This window comes from Mesocricetus auratus, unplaced genomic scaffold (genome assembly GCF_017639785.1).
Source record: "Mesocricetus auratus isolate SY011 unplaced genomic scaffold, BCM_Maur_2.0 Super-Scaffold_100007, whole genome shotgun sequence".
Classification (NCBI taxonomy): domain Eukaryota; kingdom Metazoa; phylum Chordata; class Mammalia; order Rodentia; family Cricetidae; genus Mesocricetus; species Mesocricetus auratus.
In genome coordinates this window covers 30,616,728-30,635,333 of record NW_024429191.1, presented here as the reverse complement: position 1 = coordinate 30,635,333, position 18,606 = coordinate 30,616,728, and the positions used below count along the sequence as shown (strand labels likewise).

Below are 18,606 nucleotides of genomic sequence, written 5' to 3'. Positions count from 1 at the left end.
GCTGACTCCCAGAAGGCTATTTCCATCATCCTCACAGTCATACAAAGCCATGCTGACTACTTCTGCTCCATTTGTCCTCATAGTCCGGTGACCAACAGATCACTAAGAAAAGGGAGACCTCACATAGCCCTCTGTTAACTCCTGAGACAGAGTCGCATTGTCTAGGATAGCCTTGAACTCTGCAAACAAAGCTGGCCTTGGATTTCAATTCTCTTGCCTCAAGACTCCCAGATAGCTGAGATAATAGCCTTTCCCAGGCCAGACTAATAAGAATTTTCACTCATGAGAAAATGTCTCCCACCCCCACTACAAATGCTCTTGGGGCCATGGAGCAGAAATTGGTGGTTAGGGTTTGATTCTTTGTAACAGCACTTAGAACCTCAGCTCAACCTGTCACTCATTCACTTGTGCATGTACTGTTTCAACTAGAGCCCCAGTGTTTTGGTTGCAGCCAGGTAACTTTTAAAGCTCTTAACTGAAGCTTATTTATTTCAGTATATTCAACTAAAGTTTTATTGTTAGTTGCTTACATTATTTTAAGATATTTTCTCCCATCAACATCTGGGAAGCCACATCTTTGCAGATTATTTTCTGACATTTCCTGAAGTAGGATTGCTGGGTCAAGAACTGCTATACTCTAAGACATTTTAATTCACTGCCCAGTTATCCCCCTGGGAGGATTTATAATTCAAATTTTTATTATTGATTGATGACAGTATGTATGGTGTCAGTACCTACCTGGGATTGTCCTTTAGTACTTTGGAGAGCTATGTTTGTTTGTTTTGATATATAGTTTGAAAACTTGTAAAATTATGCATAATAAAGGAAAATGTTATCCTTTTTAAATAATCTTGCTCTGTGGACCAGACTGGTATCACAATCCTGATCCTTCTGCCATAGCCTGAAGTGCTGGGACCACAGGAGACTGCCACAATGCTTCTCTTAGGACTGTTTTCTTTGCAGTATTTTGGATTCAAGCTGGTCCACTGTACTGCCAGTCTTCTGACCATTTTTACTGAAATTTTATTATCTTATGAATTCTTTGTATTTTTTCTGATAAAAATGTATCAGATATTCTATCATCTATCTACCTACAAACCTATCATCTCTGTCTAGATATCAGCTATCTTCTGACTATCTATCTGTCATTTGTCTGTTTACCATCTATAAATAAAGGTCTCTATCCATCCATGTGATAAAGCCTCAATGGCTGGACTGATTGGAAGTCTAATCACCGAGTGTGGCCCTGAGGGCACATCTGGAAGCTGGTCTTCTCTCTGCTTTCTGGCTTCCATGAGGTAAGCCTTACTCCATTACAGGCTCAGATCCCAAAATGGAGCCAACTGACCCATAATTGAATATTCTGAGATTGTGAGCCCCCCAAAATCTTTCATCTTTTTCATATTGTTTTCTCAAGCATTTGTCACAACAATGGAAAACTAACACACACACACACACACACACACACACACAGAGCTTGGTCTCTGACTGCCTTTTTGTTTCATAAAACCTTTTCAGGGGAAAATCAATTTTCATAGAGACTACATATATATGTATATATATATTTGTTTTTGTAGTTAGTGCATACTCCTCCTATTTAAGAAATCATCATGCTCACCTGTAGCTGTGAAGACTTTCTTCTATAACCCCTCATGAGCATTACCGCAGTGCTTTTTACTTTGGATCTATGACTGTTTTTCAGATAATGTCTCTTTTGTTGTTGTTATTTGCTTTTGAGACAGAGTCTCATCATGTAGCCCCCACTGGACTGGAACTCATAGAGATCCCCTGCCTCTGCCTTCTGAGTGTTGGGATTAAAGGTGTGTGCTGTCACACCAAGCCTGAGGTAATGTTTCTTCATGATATAAGGTGGACAGTAAGGTTTTACTCTTTCTCTGTGTGAAAATCCACTGGAACTAGGACCATTTGATGCAAAGACTCCTTACTTCATTGAATTACCTCAAGGCTTTCATCGGAGACCAATGAACTTCATACTTAGCACTTTCAGAGCATTGGGTTCAGTCTTTGACACCTGCTTCTCTCCAAACACCATGAATCTGGGTGTCTCTCCTGGCCATGGAAGTGGGAGTCCACTTCTGGTCATGGATCTGGTTGTCATTTCTGGCCATGGATCTGGGTGTCCCTCCTGGCCATGGATCTGGGTGTCACAGAACCTATAAAAGTAAAGTTAACATTGCTCAATGCCCCATAATGTCCTCAGCCAGGTATGAGGGGAGACAAGCAAAGCAACATGGAGTTGTAAACCAGTAAGAAAATGGACACTGTCAGAAGGACAAAATGGCAGCCCACCAAATGAGAAAAGATCTTCACCAACTCACATCTGACAGAGGGCTAATATCCCAAATATATACAGAAATCAAGAAACTAGACATCAAAAAAACCCAAATAACCCAATTAAAAAATAAGGTACAGATCTAAACAGAGAATTCTCAACAGAGGAATATCAAATGGCTGAGAAACACAGAAATGTTCAATATCCTTAGCTGTCAAGAAAATGCAAATCAAAACAACACTGAGATTCTGTCTTTTACCTGTCAGAATGGCTAAGATCAAAAACACAAGTGACAGCTCATGCTGGCGAGGATGGATCAGGGGGAACACTACTCTACTGCTGATGGGAGTACAAACTTACACAGTCACTCTGGAAGTCAATATGGTGGTTTCTCAGAAAATTGGCATTCAGTCTGCCTCAAGATACAGCTAATAACTCCCGGGAATATATATCTAAAGGATGCTCCATCATACCGCAAGGACACTTGTTCAACTAAGTCCATAGTAGCTGTTTTGTAATAGCCAAAACAACCTAGATGCCCGTCAACCAAAGGATGGATAAAGAACATTTATTATGCTGACACAATGGAGTATTTACTCAGCTGTTAAAAACAATGACATCAGGAAATTTGTTGACAAATGGATGGAACTAGAGCAAAAACATCTTGAATGAGGTAACCCAGACTGAGAAAGGCAAACATGGTATGTAGTCACTCATAAGTGGACATTTGCTATAAAGTATCAGAGAACCATGCTATAATCAGAGACAGGATCAGAGAAGCTAAGTAACAAGGAGAGCTCAAAGAGGTGGGATGCATGACATTGTTAGTGAATGGGGGGTGGGAAGTCCCTGGAAGAGGGGTGGGGATGGGAACAGGAGGGATTAGGTCAAGGGTGGATGAAGGAAGAGAGTCCTGGGAGAGATGACTGGAATCTGAGGGTATTTCTGGGATGAACTAGAAACCTAGAACAATGGAAACCCCCAGGAATGCACAAGGGTAACCTTAGCTAACACTTCTAGCATAGAGGATACTGAGTCTGAACCGGCCGTCTCTTGTAACCAGGCAAGACTTCTAGTGGAGGGACTAGGGCACCAACCCAGGCACACCATCCTACCTACAAGATGTGTTGGGATAAAGATGGTGATGTAATTGTGGAGTGATCAACTAATGACTGGCCTAGCTGGAGACCCATATTCCAAGAGGGAGTTCATCCCTGAGGGCCAAGACCCAAAGGTGAGTGAGATACCCCAGAGACCTAGGATAGGACCAAACATAACTGAGAAAAAAAGTCAATGAAATGATTCCTAACAATATTCTGCTGTACTCAGATTGGTGCCTAGCCCAACTGTCATCAGAGGCTTCATCCAGCAACGGATAGAAACAGAAGCAGAGCCCCACAGTCAAATATTAGGCAGAGCTCAGGGAATCCTGTGGAAGAGAGGGAGGAAGGATCATAGGAGCCAGTAGAATCAAGCACACCACAAGAAAACCCACAGAATCAACTAACCTGGGTTCAGAGGGGCTCACCGAGACTGAACCAATAAGCAGGGGAGCCTGCATGGGACCGACCTAGGCCCTCTGCATACATGTTACAATTGCTTAACTTAGTCTTCTTGTGAGACTCCTCACAGTGAGAGCAGGGACTGTCTGACCCTGTTACCTGCTTTTGGAACCCTTTTCTCCTACCAGATTGCCTCATCCAGCCTTAATAGGAGAGGAGGTGCCTAGTTTCACTGCAACTTGATATATCATGGCTGGCCCATCTCTGAAGAGAAAAAGAGGAGAAGAGGAAGGGGAAGGGGGAGGTACTGGACGAGAGGAGGGAGGGGAAACTTTGGTTGGTATGTAAAAACAAAAACAAAAACAAAAAAAGCAAACAAAGAAAATAGCGGGTGTGGTTCCTTTGGAAATGACACAACACACCTCTAATGTTCCTACCTGTGAAAGAAGACACTGTGCCTGATGCAAGGGTGCAGCAGCAATGGGCGTGGGTTCAAGGCGCAGGGTTCCCAAGCTGTGAACTACAGTGGAGATGTCCAAGGTAGCAGAAATCTCAAAGGAAGAATTTCACTAGCATGGTCCCAACATAGATCAAACTTTGTGAGAGGAAGCCCAGCAATCCTCCCAGGGAAGTGCCAACTTTTAAATACAGATGTGAAAAGAGTGTGTTCTAGAGATGATCTGAACTGCAACTGTAAAAATCTGGTAAAGGAGCAGAAAATTAGGGGGCTGGAGAGATGATTGGGCAGCTAAGAGCACTTGTTGCTCGGGCAGAGGACACGGTTTCCCTTTCCTACTCCCACTTCTAACTCCAGTTCCAGAGGCTCTGACACCCTCTTCTGGTCTCTAATTAGTACTGCATTCACACAGTGCACATACAAACAGACAGGCAAACACTTGTACACATAAAACAAAAGTAAATTTTTTTTGAGAAGTTAGCAAAGGAACATAAAATTAAACGGTAATAATAAAATAACTAAAAACAAAATAAAAATAAATGAAACAAAACAAAAGATTGACCTCAGTGTTGCTATTAGATATTTATACATGTCCATACTTAAAAACAAAACAAAACCATAGGGCACAAAAAGAGAAGAAAAGCACAGTCTAAAGAAGCAAAACGCTTCTAACCAGGCTCAATGGTGGACAGATGTTGAAGCTGCGAGTAGGAGATAAATAACAATTATAATCATAATTAGAATGCTCATAATGACTTAATGAGAATGGGAGACAAAAAAATTAAATAGGTAATTCCAGCAGTGATGAAGATATTGGGAAGAATCAAAGGGAAACATGAGAAGATAAAACCCGTGGAGACATAAAGGAAGAATTTTTAAATTACATGTATCTCTTTATGTGGCATGTGTGTTGATACCTGGTGTGTGTTGGGGGATGGGCATAGTTTCTCGCCTTCCAACATGCTGGTCCGTCCTGGAACCGAACTCAGGTCACAGGTTTGGGGGCAGGTGTCTTCATTGTTGACCTATCTGGCTGTCATGAAAGGAAGTTTTAAACGGGCTTGTCAGTATCCCTGGAAGAGGTGAGGAGAAAAATGATGCATTTGGAAACCGCCAAAGGAAGGGGAAAGGCTCTAAAAACAAAGCAGTGGAACGGGAAACAGCAGGGCTCCTGCCTCACCAGGGAGGCTGATTTAACCACCTGTGGTGCAGGAAGCCCCGTGAACATCCCAGAAGCCAACGGGAAACGGGACGTACAGACCCTGGAGGAGCCAGGACATGCTCATCCACATAGCTCAGAGTAACTGGGAAAAAACACCCAGTTGGGGCTTCTCTCTTGGGAGGGAAAGGGGGAAATGGAGCCTACACCCTGTGGGGAGTGGAGAAAACCCTGTGTGTGAAGTCCTGAGTGGATCCGTGTTGTGTACATGGACACAGACATGTCCAGGACCAATGCCCCCACATAACGGGAATGGGACCTTTCCCAGGTGAGCCACAGAAGAATGGCAAGACCTGTTCTGAGTGGGAATGTTAACAGTGTGCAGAAGACGTCCAGCACCCAGTGTTTACAGCCTGAGGTAGCTTCCCTGCAGAGACTTCTACCAAGAATAGCTACACCTGCCTCCTTGTTCAGCTGTATGTCTATGCTTAGAGGCACACACCTGTAACTCAAAGATTTGGGAAGCAGAGGCAAGAGGATCATTGGTTTTGGATTAACCTGGGGTGCATGGCTAGACACTGTCTCAAAAAAGGAGCAAACGAAAACTCGCTGCCTTAACATCATGCTGAATGCTTTATTGATTCTTTTGCTTTATGTAGAGCATGGTGCTGTATTTTGACATTATCACACATCAATATTGTATAGTGAGCAAAGTTTGAACACTATGAATATTTTCTACAGAGAAGAAATCAGCAGATGTAATTTATTCCCCCTAAAAACAAACAAACAAAAGCAGCTGGTCTGAGGAGCTCTCAAGAGCACTCGCTGCTCTTCTAGAAGATTCAGGTTCTGTCCCCAGTTCCCAAGTCAGGCAACTCCAGTGGCAGGGGTCCAACACCCTCTTCTGACCTCCTTGGGCACCTGCACACACAGGGCATATGGTCACACAGACACACACGTGCACACAAGTAAAAGTGCTAGCATAATTTTAAAAAAACCACTATAAAGGGAAAATGAAGAGCATAAGGGTCCCTGAAAAAAAATAAGAGGAAAAATAATAGTGTAGGGTCTCATCTGTGGCTTCTGTTTTCACACTCAGTCTAGAGGCAGTGGTTCTCAACCTGTCTGTGGGTCATGAACCCTTTGGGTTTACATAGCTGATATCTCTGCATATAATATATTTACATTATAATTAATAACAGTAGCAAAAATACAGTTATGGAATAGCGATGAAATGATGTTATTGTTGGGAGTCAGCACAACATGAGGAACTGTATTAAGGGGTCTCAGCATTAGGGAGGTTGAGACCCACTAGAGGGAGTCCGCCTCCAAAACATGTTTGTACTTCTGGAAACATCAATGGGGCTCCGTGCTTGTTACTGTGGCAGCAAGCCATGGTTGGGTGTGTGACCAGCCTGCTCCCTGCTTGGCACCTCGCCCTTCCTTTCCTTTCTAAGGGGATTCTACTTTAAGCCACAACATGTCTAACTCTAACCAACAAATGCCGCGTGACAGCAGCAATGAACAAAAGAAAAAGCGCCTCCCACAGGCTGCTCTGAGGACCACTGAGCTGTGACCAAAAGGAGGCAAGTGGGGCTTCCCAGAAAGCTGTTGCAACCCCCTTTGCTTCTCCTCTCCTTACCTGGGATGCTACAAAATGGCCGGTGTCCCAGCAGCCACCTTGGAACCCTGGGATCAATGCGTATTCCTGGGGGCATGAGAGGCCTGGAAGGAATCTCAATTCTAGTTTTGGATTTTCTACTCTGGATTTGTCATTATGGAAACAGTGATACTCATAAACACTTGTGCTGTTTAACTCGATATCATTAGGATTTTCTGTTTTCCGCAGCTGAGATTCAAATGTCTCTTCTAATAATAATATAATTTGTCTCTAATGTTTGGGTGTTTTTCATTTTCTAAAAATAGTTTTTGTGAGTGAGTGGGAGAAGGCAGGGTACAGGTGACACCCAAAGTCAGGCTTCATGTCTTTCTGTCTTAGACATCCAAACACCAAGCTGGTACCCCCACACTAAGAGGACTTCAAGCTGGCACTCCCCACGCTAAGAGGACTTCAAGGCCCTGTTGAGGAGCCTTGTCATGGTCTCCTTCATGTCCTTGTTCCTCAGGCTGTAGATGAAGGGGTTCAGCATGGGGGTTACCACAGTGTACATGATGGTGGCCACTGTGTCCTGGGTGGAGAAGGAGTCTGGGGGCCGTATATAGATCCCCATGACTGTCCCATAGAACAGGGTCACCACGGACAGGTATGAGCTACATGTGGAAAATGCCTTGTATCTGCCCTTGGCAGAGGGTATCTGGAGGACGGCTACGGTGATGCGGACATAAGAGACCACAACGAGAATGCAGGGAGCCACAAAGAGGACCACGGCCCCCAGGAAGACACGTTGATTGACCCGTGTGTCTGAGCAGGCTGACTTCATGATCAGGTAAGCATCGCAGTAGAAGAGGGAGATCTCGGGAAGCAAAGAGCAGAAGTTCAGTCTGCTCATGAGCAGGGTGTGCAACAGGGAGATGAGGCCGGAGCAGACCCACACAATGGCTGCCAGCCCCACACAGAGCTGGGGGGTTATGATGGTGCAGTACTGTAGCGGGTAGCAGATGGCCACAAATCTGTCCAGGGCCATGGCAGCCAGCAGAAAGGTGTCCACATTGGCAAAGGAGATTAGAAAGTACATCTGAGTCAGGCACTGGGTGTAAGAGATAGTTCGCGTTCCAGCCACATGGCTAGCCAGGAGCCTGGGGATGAGATTGGTGGTGAAGCAGATGTCAACAAAGGAAAGGTTGGCAAGGAAGAAGTACATGGGCGTGTGCAGGCGGGGGTCAGAGCTGATGGCCAGGAGGATGAGTGTGTTCCCAGCCACCGTGACCAGGTACATACACAGGAAGGCCCAGAAGAGGATCTGCTGCTGGCCTGGGTCACTGGTGATGCCAAGCAGTAGAAACTCGCTGATTCCAGTCTTGTTCTCCCTTCCCTTGGACATCTCACAGGGGCTCAGGCTCCTGGTGGAGATAGGCTGGATGGCCGGAACTCACTGTATGTTGAGAATCAGACCACAGTAAGACCTTTCTACCAGAACCGTGTGTGTGTGTGTGTGTGTGTGTGTGTGTGTGTGTGTGTGTGTGTGTGTGTGTGTGTGTGTGTGTGTGTGTGTCCAGAAGAGGGCATCATATTCCCTTAACTGGAGTTATAGGTGGTTGTCAGCCACCACATGTGGGTCCTAGGAAGTGAACTTGGGTGCTCTTACCTGCTGAATCTTCTCTCCAGTCCACCCCTTGTTTGGATTTTGAGGCAGAGTCTCTTGCTGGCCTAGAAGTTTCCAATTCTACTCAGCTGGCTCCCGGGTGAGCCCCAACAAACCTCCTGCCTCTGCTTCCCAGCCCTGGGATTACAAGCCTGCCCAGTTTTGATATTTTGTTCATTGGTGTGAATTCTGGACATCACTCTCAGGTCCTTGTGCTTACACCGCAAGCCCTACCGACAAAGCCATCTCTCCAGCCCATAATAACCACTTCTCAGTCCAGTTCAATTGCACTAGAGCTCACATGCAATTTTTCCTAAATTCTAAAATGAGTTCTTTCCTTGTGCCCACTCTTCGGATGAAGTTGTCGAGGCTTTTATTGAGTGGCTGGTGCCTGGGCAAAGGACTTCAAATCCAAGATGATCTGACTCCAGAGCTGTGCTTTGTCGGGCATGCTGCAAGCACCGTCAGATCGGCTCTTAGATGCTGTGTGCTGAGGCAAGGACTTTGGCACCAAGGCTTTGACCCACACACAGGGAACTCCTCCTTATCCTGCAGTGTCAGAGCACAGTCAAAAGAATGACACATGGTGAGCAATGCCCCTTGGAGACCTGTGGGAGAAGCTGGGGGCCGGGGGGAGGCAGAGGGCCTTTTAAAACCTCAAAGGTGCTTTGTTCCCTGGATTACTCTGGGATGTGATTTTGTGCCTCCTGTGACAAACATTTACATTCAATGTACAAGACATGTTTATTTTTGTTAGATGTCAGAACATAGCCATAGAACCCAATCTGGTCAATGTACCCTGCGTCTGGATATGGCCTTCTGCCTTGCTCCCATGCTTTTCTAGATATAATTGACAGTACATGCCAGGCGATTGTGTTCAAATGGGCCTGTCCGAAGAAAGTTCTGGGAAAGGGCTTCCCTGTCAATATTTAGTATGTGCTCACTGGTGTTTATGCATATGTTTTCCTGGTCATGTTCTTCTGAACCCAAGCAACCTTCCTTGGATCATTGCTTTCTTTGTTTCATCTATGTAAAAGTCCACTGAAACTGAAGCAAGGTTGTCTACAGTGTTAGGCTGTAGGCTGGCGAAAGTCGACACTGCAGCAGCCATGAAGTGAGGGGAGGCCAGGAAAGGAGCCCGACCTCAAAGCACCCGCAGTGAGGAGGCAGGGCACAGTGGGAAGGTGCTGGCAAACATTTCTGGAATCTTCAGAAGGAGAGTGTGACCAGTTCAGGAACCCAGCGCAGGAAGGACGCTCAGTAGGCTCTGTGTGGGAATCGAATGCCCTCCTGTCCTCCAAAGCACCCGCAGGCCTGTACTCCCCTCACACAAATCTTTTAAAGTGTTTATAAAAAGAAATAAAATTGACATTTAAAACAAGAGATACATTCCTACATAGTGAGAATTGAGAGCTGGCCCTGCCATTGCTCGTCCCGTGCCAGAGTTGATAAGTTCAAGGTCGTCTGTCTGCAGAGTTTCTGCCGTGACACCCTGAAGGAGGACAGCCTGTAGACTCTGAGTAACCCAGGGCCTGTGACTACTGAGACCAGAGGTGGGTAAACTGGTTTCTACCAGCCAGACACGGCCTCCAGGTGTGTTTTCTTTGAGTTTGTGTCTGGACTGCTTCCGGAAAGCCCATATGTTGTAGCCGTGGTTTCCAAGGCGATCTGCTGAGAAGTGCTGGAAGTTTGAAGGGTAGAGCCTGGGACTGGAGTCATGTCTAGGCTGGTTAAGAGCCCTGGCTGCTCTTGGCAGCTCTCAAGGCGATGTATCTCCAGTTCTACTGGATGTGACACCACCTTCTCACCCCCATGAGTACTTCACATAGGTTGTGTACTAAATACATGCAGGCTTAACACTTCTACACACAAAAACAGACGGGCAGACAGACAGACAGACAAAAATTTTCGAAGTTGGACTTCTGGCCACTGGGATGTATGCTTGAGGTGACCCCAGACCCTCCCCACTTTCTTGTCCCAGTTACAGTTTGGAATCTCCAGCTGGGGCGGGGCGGGGGGCAGCATTCCAGACCCTGCCCTCCGCACACCAAGCAGTGGCTCCCTGGAGCTGCCTTATTCTAACACTGCCCCTGAAAAAGCCTGTGGTCGGTGGCTCCTCCCCTGGAGATGCCCGGGACCACGCCTACTGGCTATTTAAGACCCTGCTGGCCATGATTCCTCTCCTGCCCTCCTGCGGGCCACCCAGGGGTGCTTTGCTTTGCGTTGTCCCGTTCATTAAATCTGAATTCATTAATTCGGTTTGATTTGGTTTACTGCATCAGCCGCGAAGGAACTGGGCCTCCAGGGATCCAATACTTATCAGCTACAACATGCTTGACTTTGTTACATCCTGCATTTCTGCACCATGTGCTGTCTCACCACAGGCCACAAGCAAAGCAGCCAATTGACAAGGGACTGAAACCTCTCTAAAATTATGATACAAAATGAAGCTTCCATCACTAACTGATTGTCTAAGATGCTACTTAACAATGGAAGTTGGTGAACACAGATCTTTGGTGTTCAGAAAAACATTTCACACTGGGTGGTAGTTAAAAAATTTCACAAGAAATCTGGATTTCTGACTTTTGGGAAATCTTAAGCCCGGGAACCATCACACACTCATTCCCATAGGGCATCACTCAGTCAGGAAAATAGAAGAGGTAATAGTGAACAACCACTGTACTTTAGAAAATGCCCTGTGTTGCTCTCTATGCTGGTTTCCTTTGTGGTCCTGAGAGCCTTCCTCTGTAGTAACTTTATGAATGTCCCCAGGAGACAGGGAAGCAAAGTTAGAGGACTCTCCAAGCAGCAGAGAATGTGCCCTCTATTCCAGGCAGTTGTTTCTGATCACCTATTCTGGATGGGTTAGGACTGCATCTCAGTTAGCAGAGTGCTTGTCTAACACCCATGGAATTCTGGCTTTGATCCTGCACTGTTGAGATGGAGGTAGGAGCACCAGAAGTTTAAGATCATTTGAGGCCAACCTGCGAGTATACGAAACCCTGTCTCAAAAACACACATATGCATATACATGCATACAGGAAGAAGGATGGAGAGACAGAGAGACAGATGGAAAGAATGACAGTCAGTGGGGTGGGAGAGAGAAGAAAGAAAAGCCAGCAGCAGGGGGAAGGTAATTGAGATGTGCCAAAATTCATCAAGAGTCTCAGGTGCATGGTGCTTGGCCTATGAGGGAAAATGTGTGGAGGATATTACACAATAAAAAACAATTGACAACCAGGGAGCCTGCATGGGTCTGACCTAGTCCTGTGCATATATGATATGGTTGTATAGGTTGGTGTTCTTGTGGGACTCCCAACAGTGGGAGCAGGGACAGGGGGCTGTCTCTGACTCTTTTGCCTGCTTTTGGGACCCTTTTCCTCCTACAGGGTTACCATATCCAGCCTTGATATGAGGGGACGTGCCTGGTCTTATTGTAACTTATGCCCTGTTTGGTTGTTATCCCTGGGAAGCCTGCCCTTTTCTGAAGGGAAACGAAGGAGGAGTGGATCTGGGGGAGAGGGAAGATTGGAGGGACTAGGAGGAGAGGAGGGAAGGGAAACTGAGGTCAGGATATAAAATATGAGAGAAGGATAAATGAAAATGAAAAATATTTTCTTTTAAAGTCAGTATTGCCTACCGTCATTTAAGAATCTCAAGAGAAACACTAGCGCCCTTTCTGGTTGACCAGGACCTTGTACCTCGAGTGGACCCCTCTCCTGCTGCCCACACCCCACCTCCACATGCTGCACCTCCGGAGGAAATGGTGGCAGACAAAGACAGAGGAGGCTGGTGCCCCAGAACCCACCCTGGCTCCTGTCTAATCTACAAATGGATCGGATTCCCGAGCGGAAGGTTCTTCTCAGCTCCCCTCACCTGGTCTGGGTGACAATAGTGAGCACTAGGAGAGGAGGGTGAGAGAGAGGCATCTAGGGGACCAAGCAGATAGTTCAGTGATTAACTACTGGTGCAAGGGTTGACTTTTGCATATGAAAGAAACCAAGGACAGATAACACACCAAGGCTGACATGTAATAGAGCATGCACCAAAAAACCATTCTTTGTGCAAATGTGCAGTTTACCAGGCATCCCCGAGCATTTGAGCTTTCTCCAGTCCCTGCCAATCACCCCGTCCCCTCACTGGCTTGGAAGTGTCTTTCTCCTCCTCCAAACCGTCTCCTCTTCTGTTACCATCCACATGTCTCTGTCCATATTTCTGTACAAGGACATAGGGACCTGGATATCCCAGGCTCAAGAACCAGACCACTCCTATGCTGGCCTCAGACACAGGTGTCAGAGGTGACAGAGCGACTCTCTAATTCCATTACCCTATTCTTATCCAACTGCCTGAGCTGGTCTGAATTCCTTTCCCCCAGGTTCTGGCTCTGACATCTTCTCGTGTCTCGGGAAGCAAACTGAAGCTCCATGACTGCAGAGGAGTTTGGCAGGGACCCTGGTAGGTGATATGTGGTTCCACCTGCCAGTCCTGTAATCCCTTACTGAAACCTATATGATGCTTGAAACAGGTCTCCCATCAGGAATGGCATCTCCCCCAAAGTGGTCTGCTTCCTTTCCACTCAGATGTTTAACACCTCTATAGACGGGGCCTCAGGATGGCTCTGAGGTCTTATGTGGGATGGTTGGAATCACACTTTACAAAATCACTGTGCAGAAGGTAATTCTGGGAGAGCTTTGGGAGTGTGGGATCTGCGGTTATCTGGGTGGGGGTGTACATAGCAGGGACATTGCACCAGTTCCAGGCACCATCAAACAAGCACTTTCTACTTACCATAGAGTTCCTTGGTGAGGCAAAGTACTCTCAAGCCACAATGAAACACCGAAAATGTTATCTAAATAACCAAAATGTACCAAGATTTCCCCCATGTGTCTCTCCCTTACCTTCTTCAGGCCTGACGGTTGCTAGATAGGAGAGCAGGCACCACGAAACTGAGCAATTTAAGCAAAAGCTGACTGACAATGGCCACCTCTGTGTAGGTGGCAGCACTCTCTTTTCTCACTGCTCTGTGGTGAGGGTGCTGCTCCTCCTGTGGGCGGTACAGTTTGTCTTCCTCTGGGCTCAACAGTTTCATTCCATGCCTGTTGGTGGCTTTATGATGTCTACATGGAGGGAACCCTCAAAGTGCCTTATTACAGGCTATTCAGGAGGGAGTTTGCCTGCTTCCTCTGACTCCCCAAGGCAGTGATTCTCAACTTGTGGGTTGGGGCCCCCTTGGGTTCGTATCTCAGATGTTTACATTACAATTCTTACATTTATGAAGTAGACACAAAATAGCATTATGGCTGAAGGTCACCACAACATGAAAAGCTGTATTAAAAGGGTTGCCGCATTAGGAAGCTGAGAACCACAGCCCTAAGGGCTGATGAAGGAAGGAGAACATTGTTCCTGTTGCAGGTCAGTGGTGTGCATTCCCTGTGGGGATCTACTGGATCCCAGGGGATTCACTGAAGATGCTGGTCACATCCTTTCTAAATAATCTCTGCCTATTTTTTATTCTCGTCAAAGGATGAGAGATATGAACAGAGATCCTAATTGGCAACAGACCTAACCAGTCTGCACTTAGAATATATTTGTTTGAAGTTGGGTGAATTGGCAAAAAAAAAAGTATTGGAGATTTAACTGACACACAAGAGTAGAGGATTCTGGAAAAGGGCCACTGACCCAGGTCCAGCTCTGTACCTGTGTATCTTCTCATTGCGGTGACAGAAAGTGTGACAAAAGGAGCGTAAGGAATGGTTTCTTTTGGCTCATGATTTGAGGGGATGTAGTCCACTGTGGCTACAGGTGGCTATGTGAGGCAGCTTGTCACATTGTATCTGCAGCCAGCAAGCAGAGAGAGGTGGATGCTGGTGTCCAGCTCATTTTATCCTTTTTGTTCTGTCTGGGATCTAGGTTCTCAGATGGTGCCACCTACATTCAGGGTGGCTATTCCTTCGGTTAACCCTTTCTGGAAACATTCTCATAGACATGCTCAGAGGTATGTTTCCATAGTGAGCCTAAGGAAAGTGGGCTGTGAAGATGGACCACCACAGCATCAGTCTGAGTAGTTGGGAGTAGGACTATCAAGCCCCTAGATCTTTTGAAATTGGAACATACCTTCCTAGATTCCAGGAGACTTGATGTTAGATGCCACGTGACAGATGCTATCATTACATCTGTGGCTATACTTGGGGGAGGTGTCAGGCTCTCTTGACCAATGCCTAGATATATTTTTTTGTAAAAATATCTCTTGCTCTTCTGACCAGAGTAAGGGAGTCATATACATAGTGCTTGCTCAGATTATGGCACTGAGATTCATCTATTCCCCAGATAAAGTATACCAAGGCTGTCATGAGGACCTTCTTGTTCGGTCACACAAAGCATCTTTCTCAGGAACAAATTGGAAATATGCCCAGCCTTGGACTGGGATGGCTGTAAGGACACAATCCAGAAAGCACTGCCTTTCCTATACTGGCTTGGAATTGCCCGAAAGGTCTTGTGCATGGTATGAACTTGTTGCCTTCACTCAGATTTACTGGGTGAGGAGAAGGGTGGAGAGAAACAAGCAGAGATCTTTTTTATTCTTCTATTTGTGTCTATTTAATCCTTTATAGTGAAACCCAATACCAATTTAACATAGTAGGTTAATGCAGAAATAATAAACTACACAAAATATGGATGTCCTGTGATAATTTATTAAAAGAGAAATCACTTGAAAAGTCGAGAACCAAAGGTCCACACACCGTTCTCCAGGTCAAAACCGAAACGTTCTCCAGGTCAAAACCGAAACACAAAGAAAGTCTCCTTCCCCTAGCTCTATTTACTACCCCGTATGTTCTATGTACCTGTGAATACACCCACAGGGGAGTGGTTAGTGCTATGGATATGTAAAATCTCTCCCTACAATTCCCCTTTAAGGCTAAAGAAAAGATTTAGACTGAAGACAAAACTAAATTGTGTCAATATACAAACTGTCTCAAACATATAAAAACCATGTATACATAAAAGATAATAAACAAATTATAATTTACCTATGTCCTATCCTAAGCATATCTATCCCAACTGAATCCTAAACTTATCTGAAAGAGATGCCCAAGTCTGAACACTTCCTTCCGATCTCAAACCTAAATAATTGAAAACTAACACTAACAGGTGTAAACTATCCTGCAATATCAACAGTAGAGAAAGGGGGCATGGAATTCTCAAAACTACGTCCTGCTGAAATGGGATCCTGTAGGAATAAAATGTTAGTGTAACGAAAGTCTCATTTGCATTCAGTCTCTGTTGGAGGGAGATGCTTGGTTGAAGTTCTTGACTGGAGTTCTAATGTTGATTGAAGCTCTTGTCTGAAGCTCTGGCCAGATTATAGGAGGCGCACCATGTCAGTTCATTCGTCCGGAGTTGTGTCGAGCGATGTAGTTCCAAACCGGTTTCCAGATGGTACTTGTCAGGTGGAGTCGATGATGTGGGGCAGTTCAGATGCATCAAGTCAGATCAGGTGGAGTCAATGAAGTGGGACCCCATTTTTTTCCGAAGTGTTTGAAGATTCCTGTCAGGAAATTCCTTGTTCTATGGAAAACTCAAAAATTAATATTAACTTTTATATGTAAGCATACTGGGAAAGGCAACAATAAGGAAGATGGAATATGTGAAGGAAATTAGACTTTCAGAGAAAGAACTCAGTATAAACAGATGACAGTCCCTGGATTTTGTTTTCTTCTGTCTTACATCAATGGCTCCTTGATATAACACAGAAATTCTGAATTTTATTTTAACAACATGCTTGGATTTAGAGTAGGAGAGACAATCCAACTCCAAAGTCAGCTTCAGTTAAATGAGTTGGGACTAAAAGAGTATTAACAAGCAAGGAGAAATGGATATTATAAGAACAAGATGGAGAGAGTTAGACACTGATACCACACAGTGGATTATTGATTGTTTGATGGTCCTCTGGGTAGTTAGCCTCTCTTCTTCATGTATCCATATGTCCAGTATTTTCTCGCTGTTTGGAGATGAATGTCCCTGTGTAGACAAAAACAAAACTCTTCCCTTCCTTTGTGAGGTTACCTTACATGTTGTAGAATATGACTGTGGATGAGCTGTCATCTTTCCTCCTCCTGAGGTTTCTCCTGTTCAGATTGAATCTTGATTAATTTTGATGGAATACAAAGTTTTTCTTCTATGGAAGCAAAGGCAAAACCCCTTCCCCAACGTAACACATATCCTGGTTTCCAAACTGAGGTCATAACATCCTGGAAATACACCGTTGGTTTAGTTCAGAAGTTTTTTTTCTGTAGCCCAGTGTCTTTCTGCGGCTGTCTGACCTTTCTCATTAGCATTAAGGAAGTTCAATGTTAGTAATGCATTATGTAATCTGTGTTTGGGGGTCTTTGTCACCCCTGGCTGTTTATTGTAAAGGGAAGCCTTTTCCTTGCTAGCCTCTTTGTTTATCACCCGCCAGTCGCCTGGGCTTTGCTGCGTTGTAGTCCCCAAATAACACACAAGACGCTGTATTAATTATGAAGCTGTTGGCCTTGCTTGTTTCTTACTGGCTAGCTCTGACTTAAGTAATTACCCCATAATTGTTAATCTAAGTATTTCTCTTACCGGAGAGGTTTCCAGGCTTCCTACCCCATGGCGTTACATCTTGACTCTCTGTGTTTCTCCTTCCCAGAATCCTCCTGGACTCCTAGTCCCACCTATCTTGGTTCCCTATTGGCCAGCAGTGCTTTATTGACAAATGCACAGGACTTCCCCCAACAGTTTATGAAGCATTTCTTTTAAGGTGTGGTTAGATCTCTCAACCACTGATTGTCCTGTAGGATTGTAAGGTATACCAGTTACATGTTTTATGTTATAATATTTGAAAAACTGTTCCAATTTGCTAGAGACATTTGCTGGAGCATTGTACATTTTTGTTTGTGCAGGTATACCCATAACAGCCATCACCTCTAAGAGGTGTGTGATAACAGAATCAGCCTTTTCAGAGCTGAGGGCGGTAGTAACCCATTGGAAGCCTGAGAACGTGTCTATGGTATGGTGTACATATTTCAAACTTCCAAATTCTGGAAAGTGAAATACATCTATTTGCCAAATTTCATTTCTGCGAATACCTTTGAGATTACTGCCTTCTGGTAATGGAGTTTGATTATAGAATGAACAGGTGGGGCAGTTTCTTACTATTTCCTTGGCTTGTTGCCAAGTGATAGAAAAATCCTCTAAACCTTTGCTGTTAACATGGTGTTTCTTATGAAATTCCGAAGCTTCCAACACACTACTAATAAGCAATCAATCTCATCATTGCTTTGTGCTAGAGGACCTGGAAGACCTGTATGGGATGTGATGTGTGCTATATTTATAGGATGAGTCCTATTTCTGATGGCTTCCTGTAACTGTAGAAACAATGAGGTTAATTCTGTATTATGAGGAACAAATTCTGAAATCTCAATGTGTAAGATGACTCTCTGCATATTGAGAATCCGTAACTATATTGAGAGGCTCTGAAAAGTCTTTAGGTACCATGAGAATGGCATACAACTCTGCCTTTTGTACAGAGTTGTAAGGGCTTTGAACTACTTTACTTATATTACCTGATTTATAACCTGCCTTACCTGACTTTGTTTATCAGTGTAGAATGTAAGAACTCCAGAGATTGGCATTTTTCTGGCAATATGTGGAAGGATTCAAATTGTTTTCTTTATTAATTTGAATATCTCTGTTTTGGGATAGTTGTTGCTAATTGTTCCCAAAATGTCACTGCAAGCCCTTTGCCAATATTTGTTATCCTTCCATAAGGAGGAAATTTCCTCATTTGTTAAAGGTACAATAATCTCTGCTGGGTCCCTTCCAGTTAGTTGACAAAGTCTTAACTTACCTTTTACTATCAAATCAGAGATCTTTTCTATATATGTCTTCAGTTTTTTATTCTGTTTATG

General features: G+C 44.8%; 2 protein-coding genes across 2 annotated transcripts in view; both read right to left on the bottom strand.

Moving 5' to 3' along the window:
* Positions 1 to 18,606, bottom strand: part of LOC101833751 (zinc finger protein 354A) — a 142,995-nt gene that overhangs the window by 14,086 nt on the left and 110,303 nt on the right. The gene's annotated exons all lie outside the window — the stretch shown is intronic.
* LOC121141318 (olfactory receptor 1D2-like) lies at positions 7,472 to 8,413 on the bottom strand. Its single transcript, XM_040748551.1, has one exon. The coding sequence runs from the start codon at positions 8,411 to 8,413 to the stop codon at positions 7,472 to 7,474; it is 942 nt and encodes a 313-aa protein (XP_040604485.1).

What these genes read in the sequence shown, in the direction of transcription:
- LOC121141318 (XM_040748551.1), bottom strand. Translation starts at nt 8,413, where the DNA reads ATGTCCAAGGGAAGGGAGAACAAGACTGGAATCAGCGAGTTTCTACTG.